This window comes from Aulonocara sp. 'chitande type north' Nkhata Bay, linkage group LG8 (genome assembly GCF_057382095.1).
Source record: "Aulonocara sp. 'chitande type north' Nkhata Bay isolate Kocher_YH1m ecotype deep benthic linkage group LG8, A_spYH_male_GT1.1, whole genome shotgun sequence".
NCBI lineage: Eukaryota > Metazoa > Chordata > Actinopteri > Cichliformes > Cichlidae > Aulonocara > Aulonocara sp. 'chitande type north' Nkhata Bay.
The window spans coordinates 9,786,950-9,809,013 of record NC_141351.1 but is presented as its reverse complement, the minus strand read 5'-3'; the positions used below and the strand labels follow the sequence as shown (position 1 = coordinate 9,809,013).

The window sequence follows — 22,064 nt, the reverse complement described above, 5'->3', positions numbered from 1 at the left end:
TCAAAATCCTTATTTAATCTCTACTTGGCCTGTTTGCCTGAAACAAGCTGTTGTTGCTTCTCTCCCTTAAAGGACACAGCTTTCTTCTGATTGGCAGTCCATTGGGTAAAATGGACAGTGGGTGGGACATTTGTCCCTGAGATGACAATATTAAGGACATCCGCTCTCTTTGACATCATAAAGCTCCAACAGCCTGAAGCTTTTGGCTCATAGGGGTTTTCTTGTGCATGCATTATTATTCTAAACCCATAGTGGGCGTGTTCAGTGTAAGCATTCATTACTGTAAAAGCATATTAATTAAAGAAAACAAGGAAAAGCAATGTAATTCTACTGTAAAGTAATGACTAGTGTTTGATAACTAATGAAAAATGTTTGTGTTTGTGTATGTTTGAAGTGAGCTGGAGCGGTAATCCTTCGTTTAGTCCTCTGCTGGGTGAGATGATAGTGGATGATGCCACTCAACTCGAGTGCAACATTACTGGACTAACATCTGTAAGTTTCTGCCGGCACATTGTTGTTGTTTTTCTTCATGCACATTTCCATGAGCTGAAGCACTTACAGATTCCTTCCAACTTACAGATAAAATGTTCCAATCACATTTTATCACCATAGTTTAAGCAGCACTATGCTGCAGGTTCTCCAGCTGTAGCTTGTAGAATAGCTTGTAGCTATTCTCTCACAGGAAGGGCCCTGGTATTGTTACACACAGCCCTGGACCCTTCTTTACTGTATATGTTAAGCGTCACACCAAACCCTATTCCCTCCTGACCACCCGTAAGCGATATTTGCAGGCAGCTGCCAAAATGATAAAAAAGAGCAGCTTGGTAGCCTGCCACCTGATTTATGGGTGGCATTTTTTAAACGGACATGGAGACAAATGGACACTCCACTGGTTGTTAGTTATTATGTGAGGGAAGACCCATCCCCCATTTAAGACCCCCACTACCAGCTAAAGCTCACTCCTGTCAAAAAAGAACAGGGGTCAAGGCAAGGCCAGTGAGTTTTGGCGGCTGGTGTGATTGATCTGGCTGAGAAAGGAGAGGCAGGGGCTCGCCGTCTGCACGCTGGGAGACAGAGATGCACTGAGCTCCACACATGCACATGTATGCAGATGGTCATTTACAGAAACACTTCCTTTTCGGTTGTTGCCACACGCAAGCAGATTCTGTCGTAAGTGTCCTATCTGCTCTCCTCCCAGGGGACCTATTACTACGTGCAGGTGTCAGCGTACAACATGAAGGGCTGGGGACCTTGGAAAATTTCCACACCGGCCTGTGCTGCACCTTCCAGTAAGTTGTCTATTTTCTTTGTATAAATATGAGTATTTTAAAGCCTGTGTCTAAATTTTACACAAAGCTAAACATAAAGCTCCAAATTTAGGGTGATTTCAAAACGTGCCCCTTGCTCTACAAGGTTTTGGCTCACCTCACTAAATTAATAACTGTGGTGTGTGTGTGTATGTTTGTCTTGCATAAGTGATTTGTTTCGTAGTCTTACACATAAAATGACCCGGGCATCGCCTAATTTTGTTAATTGAATTTGTCACGCTGGTGTCATTCCAATTTTGCTGTGCCATCACTAGAGGGATGACAGCTGGACTCTCCTCCAGCTCTGCCAGGGCGGCTGGGCGGGTTGTGGGACCCTCACTGCGGATGTTAGTGAGTGTAACAGTAGCCTCAGGATGCTGCTTGGGCCCAGCTGCCAGGAGAAGCCACCCGGGTTCAGCCAAGAAATTAACCGTGGAGTCATGTGCAACAGCTGAGCTGTTGACCGCTGCAGCTCTGACCCTCTTTCTCCCTTTCCTTCAGTCCATCTGTCTCTTTCTTTAGTTTGTGTGAAATTTTTACGTTTCCATGTTTTTGAGATTTGTGAAAGGACTCTTCTGACTGTTGCAGATGCAAAATGCACCTTTTGTAAGAGCGTGAGCATAGGTAGCATTGCTGTGGGCACACTGGCACGCTCGTGGCACATCTGGAGAACACATGAACATGTTTGTCCTCATCAGCACACAGTGTTTTTCAGCAAGTTTGTGAAACTAGGCTTCCCCCTCTCCTTTTTTTTTCTACTGTCCCACCGCTCTCCCTCCCCTCTCCCAGAGCTAATTTCGATGTTGCGTGTTTGTGTTTTCCATTTGGGCCTACCACTGGAAATATTTGTATGTCTGTGCTGTAGCGCGCGGCGCGGCCCCAACAGTGGGGGCCTTATACCGGGCCGTGGACGCCCATTAAAGGGCCCGCTTGTCTTGTCGGGACAGGCACCTTTCCGGGAATAGACCTCACCGTGTTTCAGCCCCATGCACCCCCCGGGGGGCTCCAGGAGAGGGAGTGGGGGGTGGGTTGGAGTTGATGTTGGTTGGGGGTGGGTTATCGTTGACACATCCTCTGGTTCTAATGCATAAGGGAGAAGGATTTCTGCAGAGCTGGTCATCTATGAGCAGAGAAGGCCAAGTGTGTGTTTGTAATACAGTGTACTGTAAGTAGGTGTTTTTGTGTAAGTGTGCCTCCATCACAGGGAAAGACGAAACACGAAAAGACCGAGGAATGAGAATATTTAGCGTTTTGGGGGTACAGTTAAGTTTGTGGTACATTAACGTTCCTCAGATGCTGTCAAGGTGGCAGGAGCACTACGTCAGAATCTCTGTGCACATGTTCAGTCCTGAACCCAAAATCAGTGGTGCTCAGGGGATCTGCCTGTCCAGCAGAGAATGTGACTATATGGGTCTGATCTTACCTGGATATTAATGTCACATCAAGTATAATTTATACAAAATAAGTGCTGTTTTTAATAAAATGTAAATTGCTGAGAGTTTATTAATTACCTGTAATTTTATCATTCCATAACTGATAACGGTCCACTATTAAAACAGTCTACTATCAGCTTAGTTTCCTTCTTCTCACTAGCCTCTGGTTATAAAAGCCAGTGAGCTTTCAAACACAAAATATGAAGTAGCTGACAACCCTAAAACTCAATTATATACCAGTTTAGTTTGTAATAATAATAATATGTCAGCTCATTTCTGCTAATTTTCTTACTAATTTTTCTTTTATGTTAAGCACATTCAGCTTATGTGTCCAATATAGACAAAATGGCCATTGCCATTCGAGCAACTCAAGTAAGGTGGTACTATAAGCCAGGGGTGTCAAATGTAAGGCCTGGTGGTCAGAATCGGCCCAGCAACGGCTCCAATCCACCCCACTTGACAGCTTTGTAAAGTACGGAGAGCAGATATTTTTTGGGACTTTTACCTGTCTTTTTATAAGTTTTACAGGTTTTCCTGCTGATAAAGACCTCCCCCACAGCCATTCATACTACACTGATATAGTTGATTAATAGGTAAACAGTTAAATGACAGAAACATTCCTGTTTTTCAGTGTCCAAAATAGAATTTAAAAAAGACCATTTTCATAAATCAACAATAATTTTGTTTCATTAAAAAAACTTGCTGAACATTAATCTTTGTACCACGTTTCATGACAGTACAATTGACAGTTTTGCACTAATTAAAAAAAAAAACGTGAAATAAGATGTTAGCCTGAGTGGCATAGTGTTGGAGTGGTTACCATTTGGTGTTGCTATTATACTGTAGGCTTTTTTTTTCTCTCAGTGAAGTTTGCAAGTTCTTCGATTGCCTGAATAAGTTGCTGGTGGTTCTACCTTGCCTGTAGGTATATTGATTGTCTCTCCGTGTTAACCCTGAGATGGACTTATAAGCTGTCCAGGGAGCATCCAGCCTGCTTTTTGACCAGGCTTCAGCACCCTGTGACCCAACTGGGGTAAACAGTCAAGGTGATGAATGGACGGATGGACGGAGGGACGGATAGATGGACTTAAAACCACATAATGTCGCCATAGGGCCATAAATATTTGTATAAATTTTGATCATGGTACAACTAAAAATGCTAAAAAAAAAGCTAACTCTAGACCAATGTGTGTAAACGAACCAGTACCCTAATTTCGTCATGTTGGTTTCCGCTAAAAACACCTATTATGTATGAGCTCTGTGAGTCTTGATAAATATACACTCACTGGCCACTTTGTCAGTTACACCATGACATCCTTTTGGCTTCAGACCTGTCACATAGATTCAATAAGGAGCTGTAAGCATTTCTCAGAGATTTTGGTGACATGACAGCATCACGCAGTTGCTACAGCTGTCTCGGCTGTACACTCTTGATGCAAATCTTCAGTTCTACCACACCCAAAAGCTGCTCTATTGGACTGAGATCTGGAGACTGTGGAGGCCCTTTAAGTATAGCGAAATCATTGTCATGTTAAAGAATCTAGTTGATTTGAACTTAGTGACACAGCTGGAGACAGCTATCAGAAAATGAGTACCCTGTGGTCATAGAGGGATGGACATGGTCAGCAACAATAATCTGGTAGACTGTGGTGTTTAAAAGTTCAGTTGGTACTAAGATGCCCAAAGCGTGACAAGAAGATGTCTCCCACCCCATTACTCCAACAGCAGCATCATAACCCAAGGATAAAAGGCAGGTTGGATCCATGCTTTCAGAACTCAACGGACTGGGAAACATTTTTCAAATCTTCTCTGGGAATCATAGCTTCAATTTCTTGTTCTTAGTTGACAGGGGTGTTCTTCTGTCATCAAGATCCAGTGTATTGTTCAAACAGAGATGCTCTTCTGCATACATTGGTTGTAACAAGTGGTTATTTGAGTAACTGTTGCCTTCCTATTAGTTTGAACTTCAGCAGGTCGTCTACATGCCTAAATCCATAGATTTGCCACTACATGATTGGCTGATTAGATAATTGCAGTAACAAGTTGTTGTATAACAGTTTTTCTTTCTTTATTTCATCTCCCTGAAGGTTGGAGGGACATTGATGGCCGCGCTCCTCGTCAGAGAGGACAGAAGGAGTCATTGGACCAGCTACTTGGGCAGATAAAAGAAGCTCACCGCCACTGTGTCTGCCATGGTATCAACAACTTTTTGACCAATTCGAAGGGGCTGTTTTCCCCCAGAAAGACTAAAAACTAATATGAGAGCTTGAAGTATTTGAAGCCCAACCAAATTTCAAAGGTGTTTTAAACTTAACCTTAAGATCAGTGTTTAATACTGGCACGACTTCATGTTTCATGAGCATTCTTTTTCCTGCGCAAAGAAACACAACGATGCAGAGTTGAAATCACAGGTGTAACAGGTTGCTGTGTTTCATCTCAGCATGACAGACACTTTACAATCTCAGGCCGTACATATTAAGGTGACACGTCGCCTCAAAAATAATACCCTCCCGTCTGTCTCGGCAACCCCTCCCCATCCCTCACGAGTCTTTCCATGACTCAGCCGTTTCTCGGTTGAATACCTCTCCCTCTCTGGGACAAAATGCAGATCAGCTTCTCTCACACTCAAGCTGTTTATATCCCTAAACACTGCTGGCTGTAAGCTGGTCCCATAAGTGTCAAAACCTATCCACACTGCCTCTTTTTACATGACGGCAAACTGCACTTAGCCTTGAGCAAGTTGTCCCTCTTTTTCTCTCACACCCACACGCCCAAACACACTCACCCACTTACTATTGTCCACTGTGGCTAGACCATATTTGCAACAGGGCAAGATGCAATATAATAGCCGGTATTGAGTGGCTCTTGGTTCTTCAGACGGTGGCTGATTGAGTTTGAGAGTTCAGACACGGTAGTCGAGGTGGCGTGTCCTGGGGTCATGTTTGTTATTCCTGTAAGAGACAAGTCCCGGGCTGGAGTCTGGAGAGGGCATAAATTAACACTGACTACTGCTGCCTCCCCCTCTCGCCCCCTGCAGCCCACCAGTCGCCCTGTCTACTGTCCTCACATATATACACACACATAAAGATAGACAGGCTCACACACGGGTACGCGTGTACACGAGCAGACGCAAATATTCAAGTACATGCTCTCGCTTTCAACTCTTGACTCCCCTACATGTCCATGTACGCACCCCCCCGCCATCGCAGCCCGGCTCAAAGCCCACACCACCTTCTCCCTCTTGTCCAAACACTATTAATTAAACTGTGAAAGAAGTCTTGACTAACCCAGGCACCCCAGCAGTCAGCCCTTCTTGTCTCTCTTACTCAGTGTCAAAGAGCGACTGAGGCCTGGCAAGGCTGGAGCTGAACAGAGTCGCGAGTGGAGCGAAATTTGGGGAGGTGAGAAGGGTCGAATGGTGCTTTTTTTTCTGGTTACTACACCTCAACTCATCCACCTGAAGAGAAAATTAGTTCTTCTTGGGCCCTGAATGGGGAGGTTTATTGACTTTAAGTGGCTTGGGGCTGGAGTTACCTCACCTGTGGGGAGCTGGGCAGGGGGGGTCTGTAAAGGGTTTTGGGACTCATGGTTTCTAATGAGTGGGGAGGTGCGTTATCTCACCAACAAGCACCCTTACAAACGCACACATATAGATATGCATTCACCTCTCTCGCTCTGGCCTCCAACCCCCTCCTGGTCCACTAAAAATAAACACGTCCCCACAGACTTGACTGACCTCCCCTGTAGGTGAGCGGCGAAGGCTTAAGACACATACAGACGTACACACACACAAATTACGACAGCTCCTTGACTCTGCGCGTATGGCTGTTGCTCGAGGCTTGCCATGCTCCAGCAGCTATAGCGTGTACAGGTAAACACACACAGACACACACACATGTACACACAGCTCCTCTGGGACCTGAGAGTAAGCAGTTCCCTTTAGGCCCATACTCTGCTGCTGGCAGCCAGCTTGACTGTCAAATGGTACCGCACCACTGGAGAGCATGTCAAGAAATATTCCACTCTGACCGCGATGTTGGATGTGTCAGGTTTGTTGTCAGTTAGGTAACTCTGGTAACAGCCTGCCACTGGGCGTAGTTAGGACAGGAGTAGACACCAGTTTAGAGAGAAATCCAGTCAGAGTCACGGCTCTATTGTGTCTGGTATGCTATTTGTGATTTTAAGCATCAAGGGCATTGGAATAGTTATTCAGGTAATCTGACTCTGTTGTTGCTATGGAATTAGCTTAATCCTTTCTGTTTTTTTCCTGTGTTTTTTCACACAGAGCAATGCAAAGCTCCACCACAAAGCAGGAAGCACTCAGTGTCCAAGAGCCTGCGGCACCTTTTCCAGCCCACCAACAAATTTGTCAAAAGTTTGAAAAGGTAGAAGAGAGTTTATCCTTGAACCGTGGCGTAAAAATTAGAGCACTCCATGTCCTAGGCTTTTAACTATATGTTTAACAAATCTGGTGTGTAATTTGTCATTTTATTTTTACACTCTCCCGCCAGATTTTTAGTTCAGGTTTATTTATATAGCACCAAATCACCGCAACAGTCACCTCAAGGTCCTTTATACTGCAAGGTAAACACCCTAGAGTAATAGAGAGAAAATCCCAACAATCAAACTACCTACTATGAGCAAGCACTTGGTGACAGGGATAAGGAAAACCCCCTTTTAACAGGAAGAAACCTCCGGCAGAACCAGGCTCAGGGAGGGGCGGCCGTCTGCTGTGACCGTTTATAGGGTTGAGGGGAGGAAGACAGGATAAAAGACACGCTGTGGAAGATACCTTTTTACGATGTACATTTACATAAAACAGCAAAGTACTGATTCTAGTGTTTTTTGACATTTAAACATTCAGAGCTGTATTAAATACTCATACACACATTTTTTCTGCGTTTCCTTCCAGAGGTCTCTATCTGGCGTCCATATTCTACAGAGACGACAACGTGTTGGTGACTCCAGAGGAGCAGATTCCTATTGTGGAGATTGAAGATTCGTATTCAAGCTCACTGATGCAGGACTTTCTATGGTTTACTAAGGTGCATGGACCACAGTTTAACTTGACAGTCACATATCTATGCATTTGCACAAATGATTACAATGCCCCTTATTATGATTCCTATCCCGCAACAGGTGTCCTATCTATGGGAGGAAATTTCGTGGCTGCAGCAGTGCCTCGGTCCTTCCCAGACGTCGTGTTCATGCACTCTGCAGACTCGCCTCAAGATGCTGCAGGCCGTCTCCCATCTACAGGTAGTCTAATAGTTTTATGAGTAAATTATGGCGGCTGTGATCATATGAGCTCAGTGTGAAACATTTTAGGAAATATTATCTGATGTTTTTTTTATCAGGGAGCACTGGGAACCCAGGATCTTGGTCAGGTATATTTTGAGCCGATCAAAGACAAGCATGGTAACGCCCTGTTGGTGCTGCTGAAGGACATGAATGCGTCTCCCAACCTTGACGGGGTACGCTGGACGCAGCTTTGTAAACTGCAGCTCCAACGAAAATCTATATCATCCCCCGAAGAGCCCACTGCGCTGGACATGCTCCTCATCACACTTCATGTGAGTCCAGCAGGTCTTAAGATATTACTGTGTAATTGTAACATGTAATTGGCTCGCACAGAAATATAAAAAAAAAAAATCAACAAGCGGTTTTCAAACAGAAACCAAAACTCAGAAATAACACAAAACCATGGGACCATGACAGCAGGCATCTTTGTAGACAGTATCTGCATGTGAATGTGCAGAATCGGGACATACAAGATGAAATTTTACACAATCTTACCTCTCATGTCAGTGTGTTGTGTGTTGTCCAGATATCCACTCTCTTCAAAACAAGCTGATTGGCTCCCATATTGTAGAGAAGTGGGCTGGCAGTGATTAGGAGTTACCTCAGTTTTGTACATTGGGCTATTTTTTGCTTTTGTTTTGGTCAAAGAACGCTTCCACAGCAGTTTATGTTGCATTTATGTTACCCGAGGATGTGGCCAGATCAAAGCACGTCGAATAAAGGGCTTTGTCGACAACAAAATGCCCCGAAACATGTATTTAGTGGAATCGCTGAGGCTCTCATTCACAGAAAACCAAACACAGCCTGACAGACATGAGGCACCGAGGCAGGAACAATAGGACTTTAAATTGAAATCTGCTTCCAATTACAAGTTCTGTTTGTGCAGACACCCTTTATTTAGACAAACATTAATCACCGTGACTCTGCTCTTCCATTTGTCACTGTCATTATTAGGCCATTCAGCATACTGAGCAGACTTGTCATCAGATTAATTAAAATGCCAAACGTCAGGTCAATCTGTGACAGCTCAACATGTAAACGTAACCATCTTGAAGTCGCTTCACGTTTTAAAGCCGCTTATTCAGCAAGTAGCAGTTTAAACTTTCAGCATGTTGGAGACGATGATGATCTAACCGTGTAACTGTTGTTATTTAGTGTTATATAACTAATTCAGTGTGGATGTTTAGTTCAGCAAAAAAAACCAACCAAAAAACAATCTGGAAGTAAACCACAAGTTGATTTTGTCTATATAACCTAGTAAACCTGATGCCATTGTTGCAATGCTGTTTGGCCTCTAAAGCACACTGGTTTTGTCCTGTGGTTCCAAAACAATAGCGAAGATTCCCTTTGGCAAAACCACAGCTCACTGAAATATTTGTTTTGTGGCCAGTTATGAACAAATTATATGATGAAATGCGAAAAAATGTGCTGATGGGCTATTCTGCAGGACTGACTTCCACTTTAAACACGCTGGAACAACATGAAAAGCATCCAAGACTAACTGAACAGCGAAACATAAAAACAGGACTACTGAATGAGAGGATGCTTACGGAGAAAAAATTAAAAGCACAGCCATCATGTAATTCACCCCGTTCAACACTTACTTTCATAGAGTTAAAAATTACTTCTATAAAGAAAAAGGTACTGAATTCCACAGTTTTAGTTCAGTTTGGGTGGAAATTCCACCATACAATGCTGCTATTTTTACCCCCTGCATACCTTTAGGTCATGCAGTGTGACAACAGTGTTACGGCCATGCTACTTTTGGAACAGGAACAGTCCAGAGTCTGGTAGAGGTTTTTTTCCAGTTGCAGAGCACCAAATCACAGAGATGAACTGATGATGATTTATCCTAGCACTGTCAGTGAACATAAGTGGACACCAGACACTGAAGGTAAAAATGGTGTTTAGCCATAACATGTGCCTGGTTCTTTTTTGCTCTAAAAACAAAACCACAGCTTATACGTAGTTTGGCCGACCATTTGAGTTTGTAAACAGCTAACAGTAACACTGGACTGATTAAATACATTTGGTACCTTAATTGTGGCAGACTATGTCTAAAAATGTACTAAAATACAAAACTCACTGATGCATATTCCCAGCAGGGAGGTCAAGTAAAGACTGGCCAGTTCTAGTCAATGCTAGTTGACAGAAGTTAGAAGATACACATTTAATGGCAAATGGCTTGATAATGATTGCTATCAGCTTGTCATGAGGAAGGAAGTCAAGTGCTAAGCTCTGGTTGATGAGGCCATTACCTCATTTCCCATTAAAGAACTGAGGAGAACCATTGAGGAGAATGGAGCTCAAGAAGGATGTGGCTGGTCAGAGCTTGCCAGCTAACTTTGTCTTAGATGGCCCACTCAGGCAAGGTATACGGCTGAAGGATGTTATGCCAGTTACATTGAAATACCAGCTGAAGATGTGGAAGGATTCCCAAAACAGTGAGCATTTGGGCTACCTTGCCCACAAGGCTATCACGAATACGCCCCTTAGTCTAGTTTCTTTTAATAAAAGACATGCAGACTGCATTACGTCTTAAATTTACTCTGTATTTCCATCTTGTGTATGTTTGTTTTAGTGGTATTAAAATGCAATGAAAAGTCTTAAGGGACACCCTGTCTGCTGTTTCTAGGAGAAGCTGGCGTACCACAGGCGTAGCAGGAAGCTTTTGTCTCCAGGCTTATATCTGGGCTACCTGAAGTTGTGTACATCGGTGGAGCAGATAAGAGCACTGGTGCCCCAGAAACTCCCCAACGTGCTCTGTCATACCAAAATTCGAGACAACAGCAATGTGTCCAGGTTGGGATCACGCATTACCTAATGTGTAATTGAATTGCAGTCCTGCTGGTTAGGCTGATAAATTTCAAAAGCAAGAACTAAACTAAACTAGCAAAACAATAAAGGAGTTGTTTCTGTGATATTCCAGAGAGGAGTGGCAGTGGCTTCAGGCCCTCAGCTCTCTGGAGGAGTCACTGGAAATGGACCATGATGTACAGAGTGCTCCCCATCGCCTCCTACAGGACCTGCGTAATGCCATCAAGGACCTGATAGCTCACATCAACATTCCTGGCAATCAGGTCAGAACAAGACAACTGTATCTATTTAGTGAGTGAGTCCACAATTTGTTTAGTAAAAGTGATTTTGACTGATGCGTAGAACCTGGGGAAGCATACAGCGAGTCAGGCAGCAGCAGAAGCAGAAAGCTCTTTAAAATGACTCCAGTGGAAATTGAGGCAGCGCTGGTTAGACCACTAATTCTACATGATTTCTCTAAAAGAACATGGTTTGAATTCCTGCACAATGGCAGTCATTGTCCATTTGACTTTTCCCACCAACTGTTCAAATGGAGGAGCGCCAGCACCATAAACTTCACTGCTATTAAAAGTTACATGACTATGAAGATAAATATGCACTGTGTTGATACATACACACTGTCACAATCTTGAGCCGCCTCCTATTTCTTTGTATTTTGCTAGAAAAATGGAACATTGAATGACACTCAAAGCTCTTCTTTGCATTTTGGCTACTTTTTGTTCCATTCTGTCAAGATGACCCCACACATCACCAGACACATCACTGGTTTATCCCTTTACTTTGGTGATTTTTTTTTAATGCTTGAATGATCCACAAGTCAGTGTTAAGTGGCTTAACAAACAAAACAAAATTCCTCTGAAAATGGTCAGGACTAAAAATGAGTGAAAAAGCAGCCAATGTCCAAAAAATGTTTGAAAGACCTTCAGGAAGCTTGAAGGACTATTGCTCAAAGTCTTTTATTTAACTGTTATAAGAATGAAGAACTGGAGACTTAAAGGTATGAATCACTCATGTAGGGAAATCTTTGTAAATCAGTTTAAAGTGTAAGTGTAAGAGTGTGATAAGGTAACCCCCAATGAGGTCGCTTTTTGTTATACAAGGTTTTTTATTGGTTCCTAATTCTGCTATTAAAATACTGAAACGTATAAAATTGATTTAAATAGCACTCTATGATCCATACTCTGTAAATCTTAATAAACTTGGGCTCAATTACTTGATCTTTACTGTGTTTATCAAAGGAAAGTAGAAATGACTCTTAGAATATCAACCAATTATTACAACCTCCCAGTTGTAGGATTTCTTTAAGATACAGAGAGAATCTAATTGGATGAGGGTACAGCGACCTTGAATATTGACCTCCAGAACCAACACAGCAAAGTGTTTACCTCCAACGGGTTGTGGCAGATAGCTATCCCTGAACGTGGTTCTGCCGGAGGTTTCTTCTTGTTAAAAGGGAGTTTTTCTTTCCCACTGTCGCCAAAATGCTTGCTCATATGGGGTCCTATGATTGTTGGGTTTCTCTGTAATATCATAGGGTTTACTTTACAATATTAAGCACTTAAGGCAACTGTTATGTAAATAGAACCGAACTGCATTGAACATTTTGCCAAATTTAATTTTCTGTCCGTGAGACTTAATGTTCACAGACAGGATGTCAAACAACCTGAAAACAATTCCTCTGCCACAAAGTTCTTGTACACAAACAACACTGCATATATATTCAAATGAAAGCTTAAGATTTAAATATAAATATCTGTATTATGTCACATTTTTACAGTCCTAAAGGACTTCAACTAAGCGTACATCGATACCTGTGGAGCCAGAGACCCACAGAGATCACCTGTCTCTTTGTGTTTAGGCACAGGACTTCCGTATCTACAGCCAGGAAGTGTTGGAGTTTGGGGAGAAAGTGTGTTTCCTCCTCCTCCTGCCACCTTCAGATGAAGTCTGCACGGCTCCCGGTCAGAATAATCCATACTCCCCGCGCTCCGGCTTCCTCACACTGCCGCTGCAGATCTTTGAATTGGGTTAGTTTATAAAATTTTATGCAGTATTATATAAAAGAAATATTTGAAAAACTGCTGTTACTATATGTGTTTCTCTATTTCAGAAGATTTTATATTTCTGCTTTTGGGTCTTATTGGATTTCTTTTCTTCCTCAGTGCACTTTAATGCCTATTGCCCCAGTTTCATCGGCCAGTACTGCAGGGTGTCCGCCTTGCTGGAGCTGGAGTCCCTCATGTCTCAGCAGGCACTACGGGAGGCCTTCTCTGAAGCTGAGCTCCTCGTTGCCAAGAAGAAACACCAACAAGTTCAGGAACACATGCAGGTATGACATACTGTCAGCATGTCAGCTATTTGTGATTTATCCGAGCCTGTAGCATAGTCTAGGTGTAAATATCCCATTATGATGGACAATCCCAGAGTAGCACAGTATTAGACGTCACTGTAACTTATGATCTTAATAACTTTCCCAAAGCAAATGGAGGAGGTGTGGCGGGATGTGAGATGGATTATGGATGCCTTGCAGTACGCCCGCTACAAGCAGCCGACAGGAGGCATCTCTGTAAGCTGGATAATTGACTTCTCTAAAGAGGTGATGCCTGACAAGCCTCCCTCTACCTCATCTCAGCCAGACTTCATGCCCTCTCCTATGCCTTCACCCGAACGATGCCGTAAGCACTCAGGTCAGAAAGACGTCTGATTCGTGTGGTTCCAAAAGATATTTTTTGTACATGAGCAATTTTTTTTATACCAGAAAATGTGATATTGTGGAATTATTGTACTCATTTATAAATTTCTTTCTTTTCTTGCACCCTTTAGATTTTGCTGGACTCTCAGATGAGGAAGGCTCCTCTGAAGTTTTCCTCACTACCGACAGTGACTATGACTCCAGTCGTGCCCAGAGCCCCCGAGAGCTGGACCTGTTGCCCCCTTCACCTCTCTCGTCCTCTGCGCCCCTGGAGCCCCGTGGTTTCCTGCGCATCGACGGGGGCGGCTCAGGAGGAGGAATGCATCTCAGCGGGGGTGGACGTGGAGGGGGAGCTCTGCGGGATTCCACACCAGACGTCCTCCAAGCATCAGAGCCGCAGCACGGGAGGGAAGGAGAGAGGTGTGGAGGAGGTGGAGGCTTTCGATGTGGAGGAGAAAGGCGAAGGGGGGCTCCGGAGCTGTTTGACAGTGACTTCATCTTGCCCAGCAGGCAGATTGAGCTTTTGCACATCACAGAGAAGAGGCAGGCCTTCTGCGTGAGGACCAGCAGTCTGGAGTTCCCTTCCGCCCACCAGCAGCCTTACTCCTACCACACTACTTGCCCTTCACCTTCCACCTCACCGCAGCGAAGATGGCACCGGCCCTCATCAGTAGACCGCTGCTGTTCCGCTGAGCGCTGCCTGTCACGGCTTCCGCCGGCACGCACATTATCAGAAGACAGCGGCACTCAGAGACTCGCCTCACCATCACCTGCTGCTCTCAGGAAAGGCTGTCATGCCACACTCAGAGTCTACCCGCAGTACCGCACAGGTCTGCCAAAGGAGACCAGCGTCAAGGTATTGATTCATTTTCCAGGGATTTTCACTCAGAGCGCCTTGTGTTTGTTTTGGCAAACGCTAATATCTCCTCCTACATTTCAGCTTTGTGTAACTCCAGGCACATCCGCACGGGAGATGGTCCAGCTGGTGGTGCAGGAGATGAACGTCGTGTCCCGGCGCATGATGGGAAGCAGTGAAAACGGTGACGAACAGGAGCAGTGTGTTTACTACAGTCCTGAACAGCTGAAGCACTTCGGCCTCGTGCTGGTTGTGGACGACAGAGAGAAGTGGTTACAGGACGACTTCTGTCCCCTGGAGCTTCAAAACCCCTGGCTGAGGGGCAAACTGTGTGTTCGTATTAAGGAGTATTCGCCACTAGCCCTCAAACACAGCCGGGCCACCACAGTGTGATACTTCCCAGAAGTGAGAGGGGCAAATCTTAAGAGTTCACCCCGTGCCGAGATTCTGTTTTGATAAACGTACTGAACTGTCACGCTGTCTGCAGGCTCCTAAACTCTACAATTTTTTCCCTCTCACTGTGTTGATACTGTCTTCGGCTGCAGCTATATCATGTTGTCATATTTTCTGCTGTGTTCTGGTTATCTGAAATGCTACTCCGAGAATCTGTTTCCATGAAATCTGTTCTCCCATACGTAGAACCTTTCTTTTTTTGTTGATGAACATCAGAGACCCTCATATGGACACCAAATGAACAATAACAGTAGAACAAAGAGAAACTATTTTTTTTGTGCTGTCAGAAGTCATTGGGTAAAAGATTGTGATGCTGAGCGAGATTAATGGAGCGTCTCTTTGACTTTTGGCGTGATTGAGGCCAGCAGATAGAGCCGTGCGAGCTGCCAAAATGACATGGGCAGCATCAGCGCCTCCCAGCCACACGCGGACACGGCTTTTCCTATGAACCCTCTTATTGTGCTGTCGGCTCCAGCCGTCCGGCCCCATGTTCCCAGGATGTGGGCTCTGGACTTAGCCCAGGAGGCAGGAAGGAAGGGGAGAAGTACAGAGGTGGCTGGCGTCTCTGCTCGGGGATGCAATGGACCCGACGATTTGGCCCGTCAACTTGTCACTCAACTGCTCTTGGCCACTGTACTGTCTAGCAGCAAGCAGCCAAGGAATTGAGAGCATGATAGAGAGTGAGAGTGAGGGGAAAAAAAGAGTGAATAGGAAGGAGGGTGGAGGTTACATCACATAAACCCCAGCACTAACTCCGGTGCTCCTTTTCTCCCTTTTGCAGCAACAAGTCTGCTGTGTAGTAGACTTAGTCACAGTGTAGCTAACCGATATGATCATCTTGTGGAGAAACACAAAATAAAACCAGCTGATTTGGGTTTTCAAAACAGAGAAAAAACAAGCAATACTTTTTACTCTCTCCTTTTTTTTTGTTATTCTAATTGATGGAGAAAAAAAAGCATGCAAACCTTCCAGATTTGTGCCGAGTACATTTCAAGTACTGTAGTCATGCTGTGCTCAGAGTTAACTAGTTCAGTGTTTTGTTGTGTTTGATTCAGTGGTGTTCCCAGATGCAACAGAAAACGGTGCACTTCAGTCTAGAACAAGTTATCCCAAAGGGTTGTTAAGAGGCCCACCATTTGTAAGATGCACACTACACAGTATATCCCAAACCATGTCTGACTCTGCTTTAAACTGTGTTACACATGAAACGACTCCAGCAAAGGGACTCGTTTGTTTTTTTTTACATTTCTACAAAGCGAGACTCGTGGCCAACTGATCGAGCCATTCGTATTTGTATTAATAGGAGGCTTTAAGGTTATGTGTTGATCCTACACACAGTTTATCAGACCACCATCTGCATGTTGTTGCAGTTTCCTGTCACCAGGGGGCAGTGTCAAAAATCTGTGGAACACCTGGTCCACGGACTACTCATAGACAGTATAAAAGATGGAAACAGCTACCATAACATCACATTTTAACCTCAAAGACCACTCTACTCAAATTGAGCACTTTTTTACTTTACTTACTATACTTTTTATTAAATCATTCACCCAGTAACACACACATTTATACAGTACTATTATTCAGTGCCTAAGCACTAAAATTCACATGCACGCTCACACTCTGATGTATTAATCGAGGGAAACTTGGAGTTCAGTATTTTGCCCAAAAATGCTTCTCCATGCAGACTGCAGGAGCTGGAGATCGCGCGACGAGTTTTGTCTCCTGCCACCATTGCCATGGGTCTGCCACCAGGTGTGATTGGTGACTGCTAAGCACTCGTCAATAAAAAGTCCATCGCCAATAAACATACCCTGGGTATATTCATTTCTGAAACACCGTACCACCAAGATTTACAAAATGAACTCTAACCAAAATCAGTGACTGAGACCATAAAGTCAGCTGGAAAGTGTTTACAGAGGTCAAGTCAAGTCAGAGAGTTGTCCCAGACTCCTCTATGGGACCAGAAGTCTTTTTGCAACCACAGGTAACACCCCCTGGTGGCAGTTAGAAAGAATGAAGGTTTAAAGGACTTTATCTTAGTTTTACTTATTAATACCAGAAACTACCTCCATCTTTTATGCTGTCTATAAGACTACTCCATCAGCTTGGTACACCAGCCAGTTTTGGGTAAGACTGACACTATAACCTATGAAGAGCTGAAATTAAATAGAGTGCCCACTTTTCAGCTGCTCAGTATTCACTCTATATCCCCATTGGGCTGTACACTGTTGGGTTTTAGAGGATAGCACACTCTGGTGGACTGCATAAGCTGCATGCCCAAAATTCTTCACTCTGCGTAGCCAAATACCTACGCAAATGGATACAGACACGGGACCATGAATTCTGCATTGAACAGCTGCTCTCAACTTAATTCAAGCGTATAGTGGTATTCCCATCTGTTCTTGCACTGTAATTCTGGTTGATCAGGTACAATCTCCCACAAAATTTGCGTAACACTTTGTGGGACTACATCACGCAACACCAATTGGGTCTTCAGCTAGCCAACACAAGGTAGCTTGGTAGTCACATCATGGAGTCATAGACTAATGTTACAATATTGAGATCAGACCCAGGTCTGCAACCACTTGGAGTCAGTCGCCATCTTTGATGATGTCAAAGATGTAAAATTGCAATAAGATAAAGTCATTAGGAATCTATACGGAATCTATTAGTAACAACACAGTGATTTACTGCGATAAATTGACAAAATTCGCATATCTGTTACATGTAGATGCACAAAAATTCTAATTAAACAGAAATTAACATCAGCTACTTCCATTCAGAGTTCAGCCAGAATCTCATAGACAAAAAGAAAAAATCAGATTCCTTCACAAACAATAATGTTGTTGATGCTGGTTGGCAATTCAACTACAAAATGACACACGTGCTTGGTGACGCGTCACAGGCAAATTGCACTCACTGACTGACTCGCATTGATGACAACGCATTGATGGTCTGTCTTTGTTTATAAATTACATGCCAGCTAGTTGCAAACCTTTGACAATCTGTATGAGAGTGACTACAGTGAGTCTGAGTCAGACACCAACTGTTTGGAGACAAGTTGCCTCCACCAGGTGACCAGGTGTGCAACCTAGCCTGCAATCAAGCATTGTCACTGCAAACAAAAACAAAAAAAAAGAAAACAATCAGCACAATCACTCGGTAGCCACTGATTTTTTTTTTTTATTTACAAGGAGGTTACCATCCTATTTTTACTCTAGTGTGACTGAATCACGCTGCACATAAGACAACTTTGACATCAAAAGTAAATTTGGGTTTGGCAAAGCGCTCAGTTAAATAAAACAACTGATGCCAAGCGCACATTCTTGCTCTCGGTCTTGCAGTTAAAAAGTAATGGCTGGCTTGTTATGACTTATACTCGTGCACATAGCAAAGCTGTTGACTCACTGGTTTTTGAAGATGCCCACATCAGAAACATTTTCACATCTCAGTTAAATTTAAAAAATCATCTGCTTCACTCAGCTTACTGTATAACTTCTAATACTGGCTTCTGCTGTATGTTGGTAAACTGCACCAAAGAAGCAGTTCAAGTATGGGAATTTGTATATTGTTGCTTTGACTGTAATTACCACTTGTGGCCACAGAGGTCACTGTTGCCTATCCTCGGCAAATGTTACATAATGTTCTTAAATCTACTCTACCTCCAAAATATAACATCAAAAATATTCCTTCAAACTTCTTATCAATCAGAACTTAAAAGCCAGAATGGAGATTTCTTCATTCTAAATTATACATTACAATTTCAGCCTTATTTCCTGTAGAAAGCGTTTGGGACTTTGAGAATCCCATACAGGTACAAAACACCATCTCTTCTTCTTTTTTTTAAAATTATAATTCCATTTGTTGTAACTCGGAGATGCTACCAGCAATAATGCTAGCAATCTTGCTATACATAAACCTCCATCGAGAAATTCCCCACGACACATAAATTGTCTCAGCAAAGGCAATTCTCATGGAGACCTGTATTTTTCTTATTAACCCCTATTCATTCTTAATGAATTGGGCCTCTTACCAATCTACACTTTCTTCTTTTTTTTTTTTAGATAAACTACTGAAACACTTGAAAGACAGCAGTCTGTGCATAGTTTACAGTATCTCATTCTAACAGGAAGTTTTTCCCCCCTCTCAGCTATTTTCAGCCTATGATAAATAGGTTTCCTCTTCTAAAATGTCAGCCAAGCTCAGCAACGTCTTACCGTCACAGTGACCTGCAGAATTTTCAAATGTAGCACCAGAAAGGTCCAAAGGAGGAGAGTTTGATGAAGTCGGTGGACCTGGCCTCAGTTACTGTAGCATTCCAGGTTCACAAGATGCCATTGAAGCTTTCACAGAGGGAGCCAACAGTGGTGTCTTTCAAAGTGTTTACAGACTCAACTTACTTTCCGTACTCCTTTTGTTTACTTGTAACTACTGTATAAAGATGTCTTAAGACAAACTGTTGTTCTAATAAGTTGTAATTGGTTTTACTGATGGCTTGAACTCTTGTGTTAGCGCCTAGATGTCTTCTTTATTCGAACTGTTTAAAGCCGTTTTTACGAGGGCCATCTGCAAAAACAAATCACACAGCCAGAAACTGAACTATGTATATAGACGAACGAGACCAGTGTGGATGAATGTACTGTATCGGCCCTAAATGTGAAAGTAAATGTAAGACGGGTTATCATAACAGAGGTCAAAGATCAGAGAAGTAGCAGGCTGGTTGTTGTTTTCCTTTCTTTCTTTCTTTTCAGAAAAAATTCCCTTTCCAGTCCAAAAAAAAAAAAAAAAGAGTTAGGCACCATGTTTACAAGGAGTTGGCAGATGCATCAGGCAAAGTCATGAAGGAGACATCACGTCACTTTTTTAAAATCTATTTTTATTGAACAATAAATGAATATTACAAAATGAAAGCCTCGGTTGTTTTTGTGGTTTCTTCTCTTGTTATTGCCGCACACAAGTGTAGGAAGCCTCTGACCTTCATGTGTGTCCCACTGAGCAATAACTTCTTTTATGTGATATTACCTTTTTACACTTCCTGTTTCACAGATTGTCCACTCTACAAATGAACTGCACTAGTTTGTGAAAGCTGAAAACTCTGTCAGCGTCACTGACATTTTTAGCTAGAAGGACCAAGCAAGCTTGTATTTCAAGTGTGTGTAGATCTGATTCTGTGGGGCTTATTCTTTTAGTTTGAAGTTTCAGCCACATGCATGATACATTCCCAAAAGCCATTCATTCATCTGATATGAATGAGGGTGACAAATAGAGGGCTCTTGTTGCTATATTGAAATGACCTCACCGTTCTTTGCCACCCAGTTGATGAAAACTGAATGGTGGGCAGCTGCACTCTGAATCTTAGCCTATAAGTGGAGAGGGAAGAGCCATATAAGGCAAACAGAGTAAACTCTCCATGGATGAACACTCATATATTATATAATCCAAATTCAAGCGCAAGCATCACGTTTTGAATTAAATTAAAACAAATCCAGCGACAGATATGTCTTTTATGAAAAAGAAGTATTCTCTGTGAAGAAAGACTGTAAGAAAAATTCATTCGGCTGCCCTAGAGAAGACTCACAAATTTCATACACCCATTTACAAGCATAAGCTTTATAGTAGTGATGCATTTCAGAATAGATGTCCCCTGTAACAATAGCATTTCCTGATGGGAGCCAACTACACCCTAGCACAAGACAGGAACAGTAACACCTCAAGAAACATGGCTAAAGTGCTGTTTTGGGCTCCAAATTTCCAGTTTGATTGAACGACCAAGAGTTGTGCAAGAGGACCAGTCCACCAAGGGTCTACCCCACAACCAATAGGAACCAAAGGATTGTACGACAGAGCAGTGGTAGATAATGGGAACTAGAAATGTTGGGAAGGTGGATTTAATGTGTTCTTAAAGTCTGTCAAATGCCACTCAAATGTTGAGTCAGAAATCAAGGTCCTTAAGTAGGTCCTTAACCCATCAAGTATCTGCTCCTTCGTGCAAGAAGGAACAGGATGAGCCCTGCCAGAGCTACGAAATGATCTCTGCCACTGGTGTGAATGCCTCTGACCAAGCAATCAGAAACAGACTTCATGACGGGTACCTGAGCACCCGACATCCTCTAGTGGGCCCTGTGCTCACTGCCTTGCACTGTGGACCCTAATTGGCATTTGCCATAGAATTGGCAGGTCCACTGGACCTGTGCCTTTACAGATGAGAACAGGTTCACGCTGAGCATGTGACAAACATGAAAGCGTCTTGGGAAGCCTTGGAGAATTATGTGTCCTGCAACATCATTCACAATGGGTTTGTTGTTGGGTCAGTGAGGCATATCCATGGAGGATGCACAGGCCCCTACAGGCAACTGCAACCTGACTGCCATTATGTATCAGGTTGAAATTCTTGTACCCATTGTCAGCCCCTATATAATGGTGCAGTGGGTCCTGGGTTCCTCCTGGTGCACAATAATGCTGGGCCGCATTTGGTAAAAGTATACAGGCCTGGAGGATAAAGGAATTGATACCACTGACTGCCCCCCATGTCTGCCTGATCTATCTATCTATCTATCTATCTATCTATCTATCTATCTATCTATCTATCTATCTATCTATCTATCTATCTATCTATCTATCTATCTATCTATCTATCTATCTATCTATCTATCTATCTATCTATCTATCTAAACCTTAAAGCCCATCTGCATGGCAGTAAAATATGCATTTATACATGCACACTGATTAATCTTGTGTGTTTTCATACAGTGTATTAATATGTGCAGCTGAACCGTGGTTGAATTCTGGCTGGCCAGGCTGCTTTCAGCAGGCTCAAATCACAGCACTCCCTTGCTAACGCCATGTGTTTTTTCAGCCCTTGAGCAAATAAAATGCTGCATGCTTTGCTGTCAACAGATCCTACAAACACTAATGTGGAGATGGACGCACAAACCCACACCGATGCACAACACACACAGAGCAAAGACTCAGGAATCTTGAGATGTGTAGATGTGTAACTGTGCATGTATGTAGCAGATTTACACTATATTATGACAAATCCATACACACTTTCCCAAGCACTTTATTACACCTATATCGTGCTATAATTCACCCTTGCCAGCACGCTACGCCTTTAAGAGCAGCCCCTTACCGTTTATTGACAGTAACTTAAGAATTGTGCTGGAATTCTGACACCTCCTAATTTTAAACCTTCTGACTCC

General features: G+C 43.2%; 1 protein-coding gene across 5 annotated transcripts in view; it reads left to right on the top strand.

Annotated features, from left to right (window-relative positions):
* ankfn1b (ankyrin repeat and fibronectin type III domain containing 1b) overlaps positions 1–19,759 on the top strand; it is a 157,340-nt gene extending 137,581 nt beyond the window's left edge. For all 5 annotated transcript variants that reach the window (XM_086303387.1, XM_086303386.1, XM_086303389.1 and 2 more), the window contains 14 exons: positions 395–492; positions 1,199–1,289; positions 4,828–4,935; positions 7,026–7,125; positions 7,653–7,785; positions 7,880–7,999; positions 8,098–8,313; positions 10,677–10,843; positions 10,971–11,121; positions 12,717–12,885; positions 13,021–13,187; positions 13,338–13,545; positions 13,682–14,406; positions 14,491–19,759. In XM_086303387.1, coding sequence (XP_086159513.1) covers positions 395–492; positions 1,199–1,289; positions 4,828–4,935; positions 7,026–7,125; positions 7,653–7,785; positions 7,880–7,999; positions 8,098–8,313; positions 10,677–10,843; positions 10,971–11,121; positions 12,717–12,885; positions 13,021–13,187; positions 13,338–13,545; positions 13,682–14,406; positions 14,491–14,799 — 2,762 coding nt within the window. In that variant the 3' untranslated portion in view covers positions 14,800–19,759. The remainder of the gene's footprint in view (positions 1–394; positions 493–1,198; positions 1,290–4,827; positions 4,936–7,025; positions 7,126–7,652; positions 7,786–7,879; positions 8,000–8,097; positions 8,314–10,676; positions 10,844–10,970; positions 11,122–12,716; positions 12,886–13,020; positions 13,188–13,337; positions 13,546–13,681; positions 14,407–14,490) is intronic.
* Positions 19,760–22,064: the final 2,305 nt, after the last annotated feature.